The sequence below is a fragment of the Patagioenas fasciata genome, chromosome 6, assembly GCF_037038585.1.
Source record: "Patagioenas fasciata isolate bPatFas1 chromosome 6, bPatFas1.hap1, whole genome shotgun sequence".
Taxonomy (NCBI): Eukaryota; Metazoa; Chordata; class Aves; order Columbiformes; family Columbidae; genus Patagioenas; species Patagioenas fasciata.
This window is the reverse complement of record NC_092525.1, coordinates 22,227,294-22,246,414: the sequence shown is the minus strand read 5'-3', so window position 1 is coordinate 22,246,414 and position 19,121 is coordinate 22,227,294. Positions and strand designations below refer to the sequence as shown.

At 39.3% G+C, this 19,121-nt stretch overlaps 1 protein-coding gene across 3 annotated transcripts in view; it reads left to right on the top strand.

Annotated features, from left to right (window-relative positions):
* Positions 1-2,597: 2,597 nt before the first annotated feature.
* Positions 2,598-19,121, top strand: part of LOC136103951 (protein zyg-11 homolog B) — a 28,417-nt gene continuing 11,893 nt past the window's right edge. For 2 of the 3 annotated variants that reach the window (XM_065842481.2, XM_065842480.2), the window contains exons 1-12: positions 2,598-2,728; positions 8,557-8,722; positions 11,074-11,828; positions 14,396-14,536; positions 15,740-15,916; positions 16,079-16,143; positions 16,627-16,726; positions 16,808-16,858; positions 17,500-17,661; positions 17,769-17,816; positions 18,422-18,619; positions 18,713-18,765. In XM_065842481.2, coding sequence (XP_065698553.1) covers positions 2,726-2,728; positions 8,557-8,722; positions 11,074-11,828; positions 14,396-14,536; positions 15,740-15,916; positions 16,079-16,143; positions 16,627-16,726; positions 16,808-16,858; positions 17,500-17,661; positions 17,769-17,816; positions 18,422-18,619; positions 18,713-18,765 — 1,919 coding nt within the window. In that variant the 5' untranslated portion in view covers positions 2,598-2,725. Of the gene's footprint in view, positions 2,729-8,556; positions 8,723-11,073; positions 11,829-14,395; positions 14,537-15,739; positions 15,917-16,078; positions 16,144-16,626; positions 16,727-16,807; positions 16,859-17,499; positions 17,662-17,768; positions 17,817-18,421; positions 18,634-18,712; positions 18,766-19,121 lie in introns of all 3 variants that reach the window. The other variant, XR_011739727.1, reaches the window with a different exon arrangement.

Below are 19,121 nucleotides of genomic sequence, written 5' to 3'. Positions count from 1 at the left end.
CACCGGCTCCGAGGCCGCTCAGCAGTGCAAGTCCCTGTGCTGGGCTGCAATGCCTCATCTCTCCCTCACCAGAGACTGACAAGTCATAGGTTTTAAGCAATAATACAGTTTTTCGTATTTTACTTCATGAGGTTTTATTCACGACAATCAAATCCGTGGGTTGAGACATGAGTGCACACATGAACACACACATGAATAGACAGTGCCTAGAATCGAGGGCTGCTTTACCAATTCCCCAACTCGCTGCCTGCGTGCTTTTGTCTTGGATTAACAGCTAAATAATTTTAAACTGAATTTTATAACTGAGGAGCTGTGACTGTTAGCAGCAACCGCTTTTTTGTGATACAACAAAAGATCTTAAAGATGCTTCTTGAAGAGACGGAACCCTGAGCAGGCAGTGCCAGGGTTGTTAACACCACACAACAAGGTCTAGTTCTCTAGTTATGGATTAATTTAAACCAGATGTGATACTAGGATATTTACCACAAAATATGGCACACTATCCAGTTCCAGCAGATTTGAGCACAAACTGAATTTTCTGAGAGTATAGCAGCACATTTGAAATGTAAGTGACATGTTGCTTAGCATTAAAATTCATTTCAGAGACAACTTAAGATTAACTTCAAGGGACATTTGAGTTAAAATGAATTTCAGAGATATTTGAGATTATTTTAGTAATATAACGCTAACTTGTCAAACTTTTGGGATAAACAAAACTCAGTTAAACCCTATCTATGAGCTCCCATAGGGAGCTGTCTATTGCTGGAGATAGTCGTGAGTACCATCGCTGATGGCATAGCCTGCCAGGCTGGCTGCCAAAATGCCAGTTACAAAGCTTCTGTTAACTTCATTGCAATAGTATTTCCTTAAAACTTTTCACCTTTTCAGTATTGAAGTTAAGACACATTGTCTAAAATCTTATTTTCAAAATGTATCGACCCAAACCACTGACATGCCCATGAGAACACAAGTAAGAAGCTACAGGTAGTTTGGGTGGTGCTGACTGCTGCCTGAGAACGTTCGTGTCGAGTCCCCTGTTCTGGAGAAGGTCTTTGGAAGATGAACTGCTTTTGTACCAGTGACACTGTTTCTCTGAAAATCTGGCTTCGAAAAATTCCAGTTTGCACAGGGTCAGTTGAAATTATTTGACTTTGTTGGCCTAAATCATTGAAGAGTCTGTTCTGCCTGGGATTTTGTCTTTGCAGTTTCTGATGCCGACGTAATTTGTTTTCTCTGTGTCAACATCCTAATCTAAATAATTGGGACTATAACTGGCCTTTGTTATGTAGTCCCTAAACTTTGATGTATGCGATATTACTTGTAGAATATTTTGTCATCTTCAAATGACAGAAACATAACTAATTTTAACAGTTGTTCCATAATATTTGTGTGTTTTGCTGGTTTGCAAACAAATATTATTTAGAGCTGCTGTGTGTAAAATCAGCAATTCCTGAAAAGGTTTAACTGTAAACTCTTCATAATTTCATTTTACTTGGACAGGGTAATTGTATCACTCTTTACTTTGTGTCTTGAAACAAAGAAATAACTGTATTCCCTTTACCAACAACAGATTATAGTATGTATTTGGTAGGAGACAGGTTTTCATCACTACTACTGTATCAAAGCCCGAAATTATTTTGTATAAAAGCTTATGGCCAAGCTCTTCACCAGCTCCCAAGCAGGTGGCAAAACCTATTGTACCAGAGGTTATTGTTCATATTTCCAGAAGAAACTAGGTTGGGCAGGAAACATTTGAATCACAAAGGTCAACCTGTGAGCAATCTGCACAGAGCTGCCCTTGAATTCCTGGTTGTGAGAGGTTCCCCGAAGCTCTGAAACAGCAATACAGGCGCTCTGGCCTCAGCAGCTGCTGCTCAGACAGTCCTGGCACTTTGGCATCACTTCACCCTTGTTCCAAAAAACGTAGAATCACAGGATCATTTCGGTTGGAAGAGACCCTCAAGATCATCGAATCCAACCATAACCTAACCTAACTCTAGCACTAAACCATGTCCCTAAGAACCTCGTCTAAACGCCTTTTAAACCCCTCCAGGGATGGTGACTCCACCTCTTCCCAGGGCAGCCTGTTCCAATGCCCGACAACCCTTTCCTTGAAGAATTTTTTCCTAGTGTCCAATCTAAACTTCCCCTGGCGTGACTTGAGGCCATTTCCTCTCATCCTATCACTTGCTACTTGGGAGAAGAGACCAACCCCCCTCATGCTACAACCTCCTTTCAGGCAGTTGTACACAGCGATAAGGTCTCCCCTCAGCCTCGTTTTCAACAGGCTGAACCTCCTGGTTCCCTCAGCCGCTCATCATCGGACTTGTGCTCCAGATCCCTCACCAGCTTTGTCACCTCCTCTGCACTCTCTAAGTACGGTGATGGGCCCAAAACTGAAAACAGCCCGAGGCGGCGTCCCCCGGGCTGTAACACGCGAGGCCGATGCTCTCTGCTGTGCAACCGCCTCTTCTCCCGGCACTTTCCCTCCTCACACCTGATCTCAGGGCTCCCGCTCCCGCTCCCTCCGGCAGCACGTTCCTGGCGCGGCCCCTTTAAAGGAGGCGGGCTCGGCGGCCGGCTGAGGCTGATTAACTTCCAGGTCGAGGGGAGGAAAAAAAAAAAAAACCACAAACGGAGAGAAGGCGAGGGAAAAAAAAAGGGGTGAGAGCCAAACTCCGGGACCCGGCTCGCTGGGCGCTCGCCTCCGGCACCCAGCGCCGCGATGGTGAGTGAGCGCCGCGGGCAGCGCCGGGCCGAGGAGCTGCTGAAGGGAGTGGGTTGGGGGGGAGAGGGTCGCCGTTGCACCGCTGGGGCTGGACAGGCTGGTCCCCCAGCCCCAGGGTGACGGAGCCCGGCGGACAGGGCTGAGGTGAAGCGGCGCCGCAGCCCCGGGGAAGGGGCCGTGATGGCGGCGGCGCCAGCCCCGCTCTGTCAGGCGGGCCGGCCGCCGCGCGCCCGGGCAGGTGGGGCCGTTGGCCGGAGCGGCGCCTCCCCCGCCACCGCTGAGGGCAGAGCCGGGAGCGACCCGGCGGCTCCTTCCCCTCATGCAAGTACCCCTGGGCCGCTGTTGTGTAACCACCGCGGCTGCCGCCGTACCCGTTATATAAAAGAGCGATCGAGACCCGGTGGAGGGGAGATTCGAGGCCGGCGCGGTGCGGAGGGGCAGCGGCGGTGCCGCCCGGCATCACCACAGCGCTGTGCGGGGCATGGCCGGCCCAGCCTCGCTGCCCGGCTCCTCTCACAGCACCTTGCGGGGCCGAGGGGAGCGGCTGCAGCCGAATCCTCGCCACACGGGAATGGGGGCAGCCCGGCGGGATCGGTCCCTCAGCCGGCGGCTTGAAGGGCAGAGCAGGACAAGGCCGGGCAGCCGCCTCTGCCTCGCCCGGCCCGGGTGCACCCCGGCCCGCCGACAGCAGTGCTCTCACTGGCCTCCGTGTCACCCACAGCGCGGGCTGTGGTATGCCCGGTACGCGGGCCCTGCGCTCTGTCATGTGTGGCTGTGTGCTCTCACAGTTGTGACGGGCAGGCCTGAGCAGAATGTACGGGTGCTGCTCTGATTGCCCCTCTCTTGGAGAAATGAGTGTGCATATTTGCCTTTAAAGGGCTAGCAGGAGCTCCATGGGTTATCTAGTCTCATCACTTGTTAATAAAAGCATGATTTCATTTAATCCCCTAATAAAGTTGTTGATCTTTATTTCAAAAGTAGAGATCTTCTGCACCTCCTGTTCTGTTCAGTAGACTAGGGTAGAATGTCGTTTGATACCAGTTTTGGAGCTGTGTATCGACATCTGAATTTATGGCAAAATTCTAATTAATGACATTTCTGTGTACTTTTGTTGCTGTGCTGGCACTGTGTTTCACCTTAATGGTTTTTTCCTCTCTATGGTTTTTATTCGCTGTGCAATATTCATAGGTGGCATTCATATATTTCACCTTTTGATCTGCACGGCTAAGAAAGCTGGGTTTGTTTCGTACTCCCAACATGACTTTTTTCCCCTAGAGTGTTCTACATTCTGTTAGCTGTTTTGTTCAAACTGAAATGGTGCATATATCTCTTAACATAAGTAGCCCCAAAAGAACTCCAAGTGTCCTGAAAATTATATAATTCTTTCTCATTTTTGCTTGATGCTTCTCCTCATACCTTCTTTGGCTGCTTCACACTGTTTCCTTGTGGTTAAGCAAGCCATTCAGGTTCTTCTCTCCAGTCACTTCTAATTGATGAAACCATATCTGATGTTATTGATGTTAATCTTGAAATACATGGCCTTTCTATGTAGTTTTGATGTGGCACTGTTTAATTCTAGACCTCTAGTGACCTCTGCTAACTTTGTACCACTAGCAACTTAAATCGGGATGTTCCCAGTTGTGCCAGAGTAGTTAATATTTGAGTTTTGAGCATAATCCTTCATTGACTCTGGTTAATAAGTTGCCTACATATCTTCCTTTCCATTTAATTTAGGTAGAAAAATCATAAATAACTGTTTATTTTTTACTGTCTTTCCTTAATTAGCACTCTGAAGGATTTTGATAACTGTCACTTGAGTTGCTATTTCTTGAGCAGTTTAAGAATGTTCACTTCAAAAAAGTAAGAAAACTTTTGGGGGCTGTGGAGAGGTGGAAAACAGTGAGAAACACACACAGTATGCCCAAGACCAAAGATTAACTCTCTAACTTACCTCTGATTTGCCTGCTAACCTTTTGAGAGAAATAACTGCCACAATTTGAAATGTCTCTTATCCTGTACCCCATCTCCTTCTTTGAGACTTGGGAGAGAAAAAGGAACATGGGCCTGGCATACACAGAACTTACACATTTGGGTTTTGTCATACCGAGTCTGCAATTTGGTGTAAAAATTGAGGAGTATATCATAGAAATGATTCTGTTGGAACATAGAATTTCTCAAGTTGGAAGGGACCCATAAGGATCATCAGGTCAAACTCCTTCCAGTGTTTTATAGTGGTTTATTGAGGAGGAAAAAAAAAAATTATTTTCTATGGAAAAAATAACATTTTTAATGAGCATCAGACACAAAGTCAGAAGGAACCAAATCTTTCTGGCTGGAGATGGTAGGATCTCAATACTTGTAGTGAAAAAGGCCCACACAGCAGTGAAAATTACTTTTTGTGCAAAGGTACTTTGCAGTTACTGATGGAAAACACTAGTTAAACCTGTCTCTTTTTCAGTTATTATATAAGCAGGTGGTTGTGTGGTGAAGCTTCCCCAAAGGAACAGGGTTTTGGTTTTATACTTGCGCTTAGCTGGTTAATCTAGGCGTAACGTTGGGTTTAAGTAACTTACTCCGGCTACCTTAAGATGTACCCTTAAGCTCTCTTTTTTTTTTTTTTTTCCCAACTGCATTTTGAAATATAAAGTAAACATATGCTAGCAATATCTAAAGTTTATTCAAGGAGTTTTGAGAAGAAAATGTGGAGGATAGTGTTCTTTGTGAGAACCTTTCCAAGTGCACTCATGTCTGAGCTATGAGCTGAACTGGGGAACGTAGCACTGGAGCTGGTGTTGCATTTCACTCTGCTGGTGTATTGGATTACTGTTAGATGGCAGTAGCCTTGCAGCTTCCTCCCCCCCTTACCTCCCCAGACACTTTGTTTTGTTTGCCTTGATTGTATTAGGCACTGATAAAGTTATATTTTCTTTTTAAATAATTGAAATATGCCTTAAAGTCCATCTAAATGAGGTCATTCTACTTTTTTTCACTCTTCCATAAACTAGTTGGTTTTAGATGTGTCACGTTACTCTTAGTAGTATGTGTGTTAGCTAATGGAGACACTCAGACTTGCATCATGTAATGCATAATTTAATGTTTTAGGGAATTTGTCTATTTATTTTCTGGCCACTGAATTAATTTGATAGAATGAACAAAACTCTGAGGTTACATGGAAGTATGAAAGTTAAGGTGGCTATGAAAATGTCAAATATACATAATGAAAGTTTTAGTCAAATATTGCTGAATGAGCTTTATTAAATTTAAACAAACAAAAAAATTCCTGTGTTGTGATTCACACACATTTACAGGGTTTCATTAGAGTATGAGTACCACAAAGTGAAATGAGCTGAAAACAGATGCCAGGTTTGTTCCAAAAGCACAGCTAGAGAAAGAAACCGCTTAAATCTGAGCCTTGGAAGAGCTTAAATACAACTAAACACTTCTATTATGAGGTCTTTAATGGGGCAATATTCTCCTTAAGTCAAGAGAAGTTGAGAAGCAGAATGCCAGGGCTCACATAAAAGGTTTACAGGCTGCGTTCAAGCCGTTCTGTTTCAGTAGCAGACAGTCTAGGAAATGGGTTTTATGATCCTTGTTAAGAGACTTTATTAGATACAGATCAAAATGTTTCTCCTCTCTGCCCAGGTTAGCTCAGGAGCCCTCGTTCGGTGTGTTTTGTTAGGTTTTTTGCAGCAAGTTGAAGAAATACTACGGATGTCTCGTATAGCTGGTGTATGTGGAGTTAATAAAAATGATACTGTCTTGTTTGCAAGTGTAATCTATTGCTGCTTGTGGATTTTGTTCCTTTATTGTATTGAGGTGTCCCTGTGTGGACTTCCAAAGTGATTGTTTTATACAAAAAATCAAACCAATATATTCCAATTATAGACTGGCCAGTTGGAGGTATTGGTTGAAAGAAACAGTTTTCTGAAATAATCTGCAGAGCTAAAAATTGTCATTGGAGGTTGCTCACTGATATATAAAAGTGTTCTAGCTTTTCTGGGAGAAATTATGGAATGGTGCCAGAAGAAATGAAGAGAGCCAGTATGCTGCTTTTGTCATATTTAAACATCAAGTTAGAAGCACAAGATGTAATGGGAGGTGAGGATGTCTTTGCTTCAATGGGAATAATTTTTATGCGCCTTTGAGTAAGGATTCTGATTTTAATTTTAATCAGCAGCTGTCACATAAGTCTTGTGTGTGTGTATTAATTTCAGGTTGAAAAGAAAATTTTCCCCCTTCCTTCAAATATATGTACTATTTTAAAATAATTAGGTTTTTTTTTTTCTCTTTAGAACTATTTTGTGCGTTGTTGTATGTTATAAAGAAACAAAAGATGTTAACAGTTCCAAATTCTGTCCTTCATTTTCATATCAGTTTAAGATTCGAGGCAGCCAAAATTCCTGTTTTCTGGTAATGTGAGCAAGTCACATCACAAAATAACTCCTGTTTCCTCAACAATAAAATACAGTAATCAAGCTTTAAAAAAAAATAAGCACTCAGCAAAGCCGGTTCAAAAGAATTGAAAGCTGCATGTCAAAAACTGAAGAAAGAGCTGGTATTTGAATACTGGTTCCCAAATCTGTAGTTAAGTCTTCAGGAGCTATTAACTGCAGTCTTCCATTGTTGTCAATACCTGATTCGTTGAAGATAAGCTCCATTCCATCTTTGCCCTGATGTAGTATCTCCAAGTCTTCAAATATATGTACCTTATTTTAGAAGACTTATTTCTGTCATTTTTTAGATATTTCTTCTGTATAATCTTCTGTATATTTCTGTGCTTCTGAGCATAGTAGGCAGAGGAAGCAACAGAAGTTAAATGAGCTAGGAAAGACAGATGGATTATCCAGAACTTTCGGTTTAAAAGGCAAGCTACGATTTTTCTTACAGATGAAATCTGGCAAGGGTTGGTGCTGTTATTTTCAAAATTGTCTGGAGGAGTAAGTACCAGTCACTCGGCTGCCTTTTGTGTAGTGCTGGGGATGATTCACAGTGCTGCGAGTCATTCTTTATGTTGATTAATCTGTGTGACTGAAAACAGTAGGCTTTTATTAGACATAGAATAAAAAAAATTGGAGATTCTCATGTATCAATGTACAATCTCAGCCTCTGAAGGAAAAGTTCCAAGTTGATATTCTGCTTTGTCCTTGGCACCCAGGGTTCTACTATAGGTGATTTCCAGGTGCTTAGTGTAAAAAGGAGGAAATAAGTATCTGTAATCAGAAGAAATACTGTAATAGTTGTTACTTTAATTCTGAATTTTGTGCAGCAATATAATAGTTCTTTTTGGGTTTCCTTTTTCTGATGTGAAGCACTAGCTGCCCTTTTCAGTATTAAAAATTGCTCTGAACAATGTATGAAATGTATCTACATTTCTCATGTAGATTGGTAGTAGACTTCAAATGTGGGTTGACCTCAATCAAAGGTTAAAAAAGTTTCAAATAAGAAGTAAAATTTGATTTAAATCTTCATTTGGTCTGTCTTGATTGATTAATTCCCAGTAGAGTTCATAAATTCAAATAATCCTGTCAGCAATTTCTTTTCTTTCTCTGTGGGCACAAGCCCAGCAGCCCAGGCTGCATGTGGTTCTGGAGGAGGAGACCGACCATCAGTTTGGCCAGTTTGTTATTGTGTGACCTGACTTAGACCTTTCTGTGGCTCTAAGGGGGATGTCTCCTTTAGTAGTATTTTCTTGGTCTGATGAGAATTAGACTAACAAAAAAAAAAAAAAAAATTGCCTAAACCTGACACTATAGAGAAATGAAAGATTCACAGACAGAATGGTTTGACTAAATCTCCTTTGTTTCATTGTGTTTTGCATATGACAGGAGGAAGCTTCTCCTTATTCTTTACTTGATATCTGTTTGAATTTCCTGACTGCCAACCTAGAGAAGTTTTGCACAGAAAGGCAGGATGGAACACTGTGCCTGCAGGAGCCAGGAATGTTTCCTCAAGAAGTGGCTGATCGATTGCTGCAGACAATGGCTTTTCATGGTAAGAACAATTATTTGTGGGTCATCAGTGACAATATTTTACTGGAATGTGCCACTGCAGTTCTGGTGTATTTTCTAGTAGATTATGCTGTTGCAGCTGTTAAAACTGTTCCTTAATCTCTCCATAGCGAATTTCTGTTATTTTGGGTTTTTGTTCCGCAGTTTCAGCTGAATGTTCCATTGCCATATAGATAGTTCTAAATAGAAAGGCCTTTGTCTTGGGTTTATGATTTTAATTTAATGTTATTTTAATTTAATATTATTTAATAGATCTTATTTCAATTGCTTTAAAAAAATATTTGATTGATTTACCACTTCTAGCAGTACTCAAATATTTCAATATCTCTCAAAGAGCAATTAATTGAATTTTCTTTACTATGTGTCCTGATGATTAAACTAGGAAATAATCTTATGATTTTCATTTAAAGAGTTTTGGCACTTTTGTTGAAGTGAAATTATTTTCTCAATAGCAGGCAGTTCCAAGAGTAGAATAAACATCTAAAAGCACATCGTGCTGTTCTTACATGTTAGGTACTGGCCTATCACGTTCTCTGTCAGTACATCTTTGAGGAGGGGGCGTCCCTCTCCTTTCCTTGCTTTAAGCACGAGGAAGGAAAATGTTGTGTCAAAAAAAGTTTCTTAGTGTGAAAAGAGTAAATGTATGGAGTACCGCAGAGAAGAGGCAGGAGACCCACTTCTGGAGATGCTGGGAACTTTTACTTTGACATGAGATGTTACACTAGAAAAATTACTTCAAACAGACCAAGCACCCTCTGCTGTAGGTGCAGATTTGATTGAGTCTTATTGTGCAAATACTGGTGTTCTTGCTTTCTCAAGTTGTTCTAATCAAATATCACAGAAAGAATGGTCCAAAAAAAAAAAAAAAAGACAGCAAACCAAAAAGCCTCTTAATCTTCAACATACATTACTTTCTGATAAGTAATTATGGTAGTCCTGAGAAATCAGATTCAAGGAAACTGAACTACCAGAAACTTATTAGCAGTGCTAATAGTCAGGAAGGCTGTTCCAGACACCAAAACGTCAGTGTCAGAGTGCAGGATGTCAAAGTGCGCAGCAGGTAAACAGGGTGTGGGTGAGTTAGGCTAGTGAGAAAGCCTACCTTGATCCTTAAATGAAAATGTTAGCAAAAATTAAGAAGTAACTTAATCATAATTTGGTAAAGCATTACTATTTACCACATCTAATTTTTTTTTTTTTTTTTTGCTGATTACCAGTTGTCTCACCCCATATTTTTGCTTTCTCTGCAAAAGAGGAATGTGACTTAGTCGCAGAGGCAATTACTAGCTTATTACTTAAATCCGAACTGTAGCGGCAATGGCATTTTAATACAAATATATTGTATTTTCTGTGTTCAGTATGCTTGAAGATAAATAAAACCAGGGAGTGTTGACATTTGTAACCCTCTAGAGTGAAACTGGAAGGACATGTTCTACTGCTTTTGTGTGCATGCTTGTGCAACCATACCCTTCTCATATGGCTTTCTATAAAGGAGGAATTCTTCTGTTGATAAGATGCAATAAGAAATCTTGATGTCAATACGTTTTGCATACTCCTGTGCATGGAACCAAACATATTATTTGCGTTTCAATGTTGCCAATATGCTGCAAGAGACGACTGCTTTTGCAGTAATCCTGCTACAGAGCAAAAAGATAAAAATCTCAAACAAGATTATTTCAGTTCCTTTTATTCATAGCTGTCTTTCTCTCCTTCCCACCCTTTCCTTGTCCTCCCCTTTCTTCTCATTGAATCACTTTTTAGGTTTTTCTCACATTCAGCTTGTTTCTGAGCAACACTCCTACCTTCTTCATGGGAGATAGAGGAACTTAGTTTAATATCGTGATCATACTTATGAATTCAGTCAAATGCTAAATTATTCAATTGAGTTAAAGCAAGATGAGAACTGGTCATTGAGTGCTAGTATTATCTGAGGTTAAGAGAACTGTGACCAGGCAAGTATAGCTTTCAGAAATTTTTAAATTCTGGCTTTAGAACATTTCTAGCCAGTTCAGTGAGAAAATCCAGAAAATGCACGCAGCAGTCTGAATGTTTTTGAATAATATCCACATTTTATTTATCGTGTGTTCCATGTTCCAAACTGGACAGGTAATGTGTATATACTATGTCTTAATGTACCTGTCTTATGTACCTGACATTTTCCAAAAGTGAGATCGTAATCTTAGAAGCAGAATGTCGAATTTAGAATTTTGGGATCATGGCATAATGATCCAAGATAAACTACTGTGCAGTTAGTTTTATTTGTTAATACTTTCTGCCGTTTGAGTTCTTAAAATAAAAGTGGTGTTCTATAACACTAATGCTGTTTCCCAACAGGCCTTCTGAATGATGGAACTGTGGGCATCTTCCGAGGTAACCAGATGCGTTTGAAACGAGCTTGTATCCGGAAAGCAAAAATCTCTGCTGTGGCTTTCCGGAAAGCATTCTGCCATCACAAGCTGGTAGAACTTGATGCTACTGGGGTAAATGCTGATATAACAATCACAGACATTATAAGTGGACTCGGCAGCAATAAATGGATCCAACAAAATCTGCAATGCCTTGTGCTGAACTCACTGACTCTTTCTTTGGAAGACCCGTACGAGAGGTGCTTCGGTCAGTTGTCTGGTCTTCGTGCGTTGAGTATTACCAATGTTCTGTTCTACAACGAGGACTTGGCAGATGTTGCTTCACTTCCTAGGCTAGAAAGTCTGGATATATCGAACACATCTGTCACTGACATAACGGCACTCCTCACCTGCAAAGAGCGACTCAAGTCTTTGACCATGCACCACCTGAAATGCTTGAAAATGACCACAACCCAGATTCTGGATGTTATAAGAGAACTAAAATACCTGAATCACCTTGATATTTCAGATGACAAACAGTTCACATCAGACATAGCACTTCGTTTACTGGAACAGAAAGACATCTTGCCTAACCTTGTGTCTTTGGACATTTCTGGAAGAAAACATGTTACAGACAAAGCTGTCGAAGCATTTATTCAGCAACGGCCCACAATGCAGTTTGTAGGACTGCTAGCTACGGATGCTGGCTACTCAGAATTCCTAACAGGAGAAGGAAACTTAAAGGTTAAGTGGGGGAATTAGTTTTACTGAAAAATTATAATGTGTGGAAAAAAGTAGAACTAATAATTTCTAACAAATGTGGATGGGTGTTTCAGGAGGATGGTGTACTTTTTTTTTTTTTTTAAACTGTTGATTGTAATTACTGACTTCATGTCAAATTCCTACTTAATCCTTGCACATAAACTGCTAAATTTACATAATACTATTGTAAGAAGCATCTGTTTTTTGTGCGTTTTCAGTGAGCCTTGGGTCCCAATTTAAAATACCGGTTTTAAGAGAGCTGAACTTTGTCTAGTCTGAAGTCGTTTACTAGAATAATATTATCTTGATTCCAGCACAGTAGCTAGTGTAAGGCAGCAATATGTAAGAGGTGGAGGTACAATTTGCATAAGCTTTGAGCAGTTAATGATTAACACAGCAGATACAATAAAACTTAGTAACTGAGCTGCTGTTTCACTCCATCACCACTTCTGTTTCCTACTACAATATTTCTACCCACCTTGAAAGGCCATTGGGTGATGAGCATGTAAGAAGCAATTACTTAGGATGAAAAACTTCCTCTTGAATATATCTTAAATTACTTTGCTCCTTAGGGTGAGATGATATTTGTAGAAGTGCATTTATTTATCTTTTAGTGCCAGGCAACAAGATGTTGTTTCCTGTTGTGTAGAATATGCATGCACTTACTGGAGAATAAGCCTCTCCTGTCCCTGCTGTGAAGGGGTCAGAATTAAAGAAGAAAAAGAGGTGTTTTAGACGTGTCAGTGGTATATCATTTTTGCCTCTTTGAGGCTTTTTTTTTCCCCTACTGTGCCATGAGGATGATGGAAACTGCAGAGAGAATGAGAAAGGGTTTGCATAATATGTCCATAGTTTAGTCTGTCTCCTATGCAAGCTGAATTTTGCACTTCAGTTTTAAAATTCAGAATGCTTGTGTAATAGGCAGGTGAGGTAACACAGCTACACATTTTTTTATATATATATATTTTTTTCCTGGAACTTTTGACAGTTGTTAGCTGATAGCTATGTGTATGAATGTTGAAACATGTTGTTGGAGAAATCACGTTCTCCTTTGGCATGACCGATGAACAGTATCAGGAAACTATACCTCGTGTGGTATCAAATAATTTAGTGCAATCCTTGCTATTTAGAATATGTGCTTCATACAAGTGATTGTGCTATGGAAAGACAGGAAGGAAGAAGGTTCTAGTAATGTGAAAATAATGATGGACTTGTAGCAGTGTAGTTAGCAAAAAGCAGTTTGCCTTTTTTTTAAGGCATAGTTGTCAAGAAGAGACTGTAGGCAGCTGTTTGGTTTCTTTGCGTTTTTGTGTGTGTCTGACGTGAAATTCATTAGTGACTATACTGAATTATTCAGCTGCTTAGTCTAGACACTGCTATAGAATAAACAGGACACAGCACTCATGGAGACAGCAGAAGTAAAATATTACCGTCTTTACAGCAGTCCTGTGAAATTTGCTTATAGAAAATTCTTGAAAGATTGAACGCTAAGTAAGCATTGTAGTTGAGAACGTGAAGTGGAAATTCTTCATATAGAGTGTAATTGGCTGCAAAACATATCAGTAAATGTGATTGCCCTGTTCTAATCAGCTGAGAATATACAACAAAATCCAAGATGGAATCAGTTATCTCAGGGCTGTAATATATCCCTGATCCAGCGAGTTTCAAAAAAGTTGGCTCCATATAATACAGGATGCACTTCCATCTATGAACATTTGCTTTCCCTTACATGACGCATTAAGTACAACAAGTTATGCTTCCCTAAGAATTTAAAAAAATAGTGATTGCAGCAATAATTCATTAATTAGTAATACTGAGGAACAAATCATCTACAGTTACACAACTTAGAATTATAAAGTAGATAAAATATAGTTAAATGGAAAATATAGCAGATCGGGAAGTGGAAAAATTGCAGCTAGTTGCTGATTTAATGTTCTGAACTTAAACTCATATAATTCAAGAGGTCATAGCTTCTAATACAGCCTTCACCTAAGCTCATTGTTTAGTTTCACATATATTTGAAGTCTGGTTTTAAAAATCACTTGTTTTGCAGAGAGCATGAGTTCTTTAAGATGGTTCTGGAAAGCTATTGCTACAGATAGAGTTTATAAGAAACTTGATGTAGTCAAAGAGTGACTTTTTTTCTTTGTCAGAGCTAGAACCTAGAGTCAAAAACTTACAGCCAAAGTACCATCTTCATTAGTTTATCAACTGCATTTAACAGAGCATTCACTTACAAATGCTTTTAGGTATTTGGTGCATCATAAGTGGCTTTTGTAAGTTAAAAAGCATTACGTAGTGTTTTCATACTGCTCTTAAAGACGTGACTGAAGCCTAATTTTGGCTTACTATGTGGTTCTTCTTTATGAAGAATGTTTGAAGATTGTGTAGTTCTGGATTAATATGGCCAGATAAAGTCATCATTCCCTTAATGAAGGATTTGGCTAAAAAAAAGGCACCTTTGAAACTGCAGCTTTGCACTTTTTAAGAAAAATATTTTTAAATAAAATGGTGACATCTTGAACTAAAGGTTATTTCTTGGTTTGTAGGTGTCAGGAGAAGCAAATGAAACTCAGATTTCTGAAGCACTGAAGCGTTACAGTGAACGGGCGTTCTTTGTGAGAGAAGCACTCTTTCATTTATTCAGCCTGACGCATGTAATGGAGAAAACAAAGCCTGAAATTTTAAAGGTAGATAATATCGTTTTGATGGTTGTCACGCGTTGTGCCTTAAACTGAGGCTATCCCCAAAGCTCTGGTATAAAATATTTTATAAGCTTTTACATTTTTAGTTGTGGTATTTTTCAGATTAAAATTGCAACGTTGGATAAAAATGAACTATTTAAATAATAGTGACGTAAAAGATGCTCTGTAGTGTTTTATGTCAGGTAAAATTGATCTGGACTAATGTATAGTAGCTGAATTGAATGGCATCTATTTTTTTTCATGTAATTTTGAGTATGATATGAAGTTTTCTTCAGATAATGAATTCTGTCATGAGAACATATGTAGTGGATCAAATCAAAGGTCTGTCTAGTCTTATTCTTCAGGTACAACAGTGCTTTCTGCTGATTCTTATGAAACTGTAATAATAAGGAAGGCATTTAATGACATTTTTCTCCACTGTCACCTTCCAGTACGATAGCAAGTGAATAAACATCATTGTTAGTGTTCAATATTGGGCTCTAACTTGGAAAATCCTAGAAACTTTCTTAGAAATCCATTCTAGGCATTGGCTTTCCATGTCTAGAGCACCAGAGATGGCTTGCTTAATCAGTAGGTCAGATGATTTTTGTTTTCTACTATCGTCTTGGCATTGAACAAGTGACCTTGGTTTTGTTGGCTTCAATATCAAAAAGACTTGGTCAATCAATAATCAACAAGAAAAATATTTTGTTAGATGGAATCACAATCAACATACATAGCCAAAAACATAATTGAGGAAGAAGATGTGAAATATATCCTGACCTAGCAGCTCAGGATGTGATCTGAAATGGCTGGTCACCAAACAAGCCACCACATCATTACCATTACCCTGCACAAACTCTGTCCTACCTCATTCATCTCTGAAAGGGTTTGTTGACTTTTATACCAAAGCAAACCCTGGTTCTTTCCAGGAATTCCTTGCATCCTGTGCAGCCTCTTCTTTGGGAGGCTGCCACAAGCAGTGCAAAAGGACTTGGGGAAATAGAAGTTGTTGGCTTTGTATCACTGAGCAGAAGATGATGTTCCCCCTGAGAATTAAAATCACACCAGATGGATTTTTCACTTAAGTAAAAGGGAGGCAGAAATTGGGTGCTGTGAGTCATTGTTGTGGCCCAAAGCAACAGTGGATTTCTCTTGGGGTATGAGCACAGACACGTAACTAACATGGGCAAAACTCTTACGTTTCAGCTTGTGGTAATTGGAATGAAAAATCACCCCCTAAACTTGCCTGTTCAGTTGGCAGCAAGTGCGTGTGTCTTCAACCTGACCAAGCAAGATTTAGCAGCAGGGATGCCTGTGCGACTTCTGGCTGATGTCACTCACTTGCTCCTGAAGGCCATGGAACACTTCCCAAATCATCAGCAGGTAAAAGATGACATTTCTTTATTTTCTGTAGGATTCTGTCTTATGGATCTTAAAGTTTTCTCCACATCTCATTATCTCATGGAAGTATGTTTAATGATGCATAGCAAGGAAGTACTGTGAAATATGTATGTCTCTGTAGTAATTCTTCTTCATTTGTCATAGCTGCAAAAGAATTGCCTGCTTTCACTATGCAGTGACAGAATCCTTCAGGATGTTCCATTTAACAGGCAAGTTTTATGTCAGTTAAAATGAGTTGTAGCATTGCAGAATATTTTTCTTTGTCTGTTCCTTCAGAAGGTTTGTTTCTGTTCTCAGTTTTAATTATTTCACTGTACTGAATCTGTCTGGCCTATATGATTTTTGGTTTATAATTCACAATCAAATATAGGTCTGAAAAAATCCTTTAGTATACAGGTATTTTTTTTGCTACACCTGGATGAGTCTATCACTAATTGTGTGAAGGAGAAGTCAGGATTTCCTGGGGAACTACAGGGTTCTTTTTGCAGAGGTTTTTCTACTTCAGTGTTTCGCCCAAATGCTTTGAGGTGTTGGTCTGATGTTTGAGAAGCTTTTTTACTTCTTTTTTGGTATGAGGGCATACTTCTTAAAGTTTTTCTCTTGCATGCACTTTTACCAGGTGTGTTGTCTGTGTAATCTTTCTCTTACTAAGACTTAAACTTCTGAAAATTAGATTTATTTTTAATTTTCAGGTTTGAAGCAGCCAAACTTGTTATGCAGTGGCTATGTAATCATGAAGATCAGAACATGCAAAGGATGGCTGTAGCCATAATTTCCATTCTTGCTGCAAAGGTATGAAATATAAGCTTTGAGATGACAGCATAGTATTTCTAAAGTCTAAAAAATTGTTGATATGGTTTTGTTTGTTTACAGCTTTCAACAGAGCAAACAGCTCAACTTGGTGCAGAACTCTTCATTGTTAGGGTAAGTCAGATGTTTTCCTGACAGTCAAAAATACCATCTTCTCCAGCTATTCATGCTAATGGTATTCCTAAAGATGGAGAGTGAATGTAAGGAGCTACAATTCTAAGAACACATTACCCTGTATTAATTTTAAAGGTCTTTAGGAAAGCTTAGAGAATCTGTTAGAGGTAGTAGCAGAGACGGTAACCACGAGACACATTAGCATAGATGAAAAGAGGCCAAAGTGGAAAAACTTGACACAATTAATACAAAGTAAAAAATCAAGAGACCTCTTGATTTGAAATCCATTGTATAAGACAAAAGGTGCTGAAAAAAAAATTAAAGTACATGGTTGGTGCTGTCAATGTTCACATGGGGTCCAGAGCTTTGTGGATGGCTTTGTGCCATCTGCAATAGTACTGCACTGTAGTTACAGTGAAAACAAAGTAATTGTTCTGGCAGGCAACTATGTTCAAAGAGAAGGTAAAAAGTTTAATAGCTATTTTATTTTGTATAGTTTGACCCTAAACATTTAGATCTTTGTGCATAAGTGGTAGCTCTGCTTTACCCCAGTCTGCGCAGAAAGAAGCAGAGGAGGTAACACGTTTTCATATGCAATTGTAACTGGGATTTTTTTTATTTTTATATATTTTTTTTTACAGCAACTTCTACAAATAGTTAAACAGAAAACAAATCAGAATCTTGTAGATACTACACTGAAGTTCACTCTGAGCGCACTTTGGAACCTCACTGATGAATCTCCAACAACGTGTCGGCACTTCATTGAAAATCAAGGGTTAGAACTTTTCATGAGAGTCTTGGAGGTGAGGAGTGCAGTTTCAGTGGTGGATTATCAATGTAGGCTTATAATTAACATTGTTTCTATAATAAGTATCGCTGGTTACCTGTAGTTTGTTTCTTTTTTCCACAGTCTTTTCCATCTGAATCATCTATCCAACAGAAAGTTCTTGGACTTCTGGTGAGATGAAAAAAAAGTCTGAAACATGTACTTTTCAAAATGGATTTTTTGAATTTTTTTACCCCATGTTAATCTGAAAACTTGCCCAATATTTTTACATTCTTATTTAATCTTTATACTATGCATTATTTGCTATTGACATTTTTTTACTTTTTTACCGATTCTCCAGTAGCACTAGTTGTGTTGAAATTGACTGTTACAGAAAACAAAAAGAGCTTTTAAGAAAGGACGGTGAGTGAGGCTTCAGATGAGTCCAAATGCAAAAAGTAGGTTTAAAATAATTGGAATTCAGAATTGTGCACTGCTGAAGTTTACTGAAATTGTGTTTGGGAATGTTAAAACTAGTGTTAAATGTAGTGTAATCTGCATGCTAATGGCCTAAAACTACTTGTGAGAATATCTTTGTTTTGAGGCAAATTCCTGCATTAGACTGGAAAAATTTTCAAAAGTAAAAGTAGTATTTTGGGCATCTGGTGGTAACCTGGATGTATGGAGATCTCATCCTGGCATTTATGTGTGTTTACTTAAGCAGTGTAGTTCAACCTTATGTTTGTATTCCTCATGTCCTATTCTTTCTGTTGATATTTTCTTTTCCCCCCCTCCAGAATAACATAGCTGAAGTTAAAGAACTCCATTCTGAGTTAATGTGGAAGGACTTTATAGACCACATCAGTAAATTATTGCACAGTGTGGAAGTGGAAGTTAGCTACTTCGCAGCAGGGATTATTGCTCACTTGATATCACGAGGAGAGCAGGCCTGGACATTAAGTCGCAGCCAGAGGACATCTCTCCTTGAACAGCTGGTACAGAAATGATGGTGAATTTTATCATACTCTCTTCTATTTTTTTCGGTGTTTATATTTAACAATGAGTGTTCTTGGTTCTGTATTTTGCAGCATTCTGCCATTTTGAATTGGCCAACCCCAGAATGTGAGATGGTGGCTTACAGGTAACTATTGTCTGGCTTTAGGGTTTGGAAAATAAACTGAACTTGATTTAAAACTTGTTCCCAAAGTGGAGTGAGCTGCTAATCAGATGTGGTGTTGTCCAGTGGAAAAATGCCTATCAGCCTAAAATGTAAAACAATGTGTTAGTTTTCCCTTTGTGACCAGAGAAGGTTAGACACTCGTGGGAAAACAAAGTGTTCTGCTGCTTTTCTGTTAAAGGTATTTGGCTGCATGCCTAAAAGAGACACAAAGATTAACCTCTAGGTTAGCACTATCTGTCCTAGATAGAGAAGCTAGAGGCCAAAAAGTACATTTAGATAATTACTGGCCATTGAGTCCTTCTAATTTCCACTGGTTT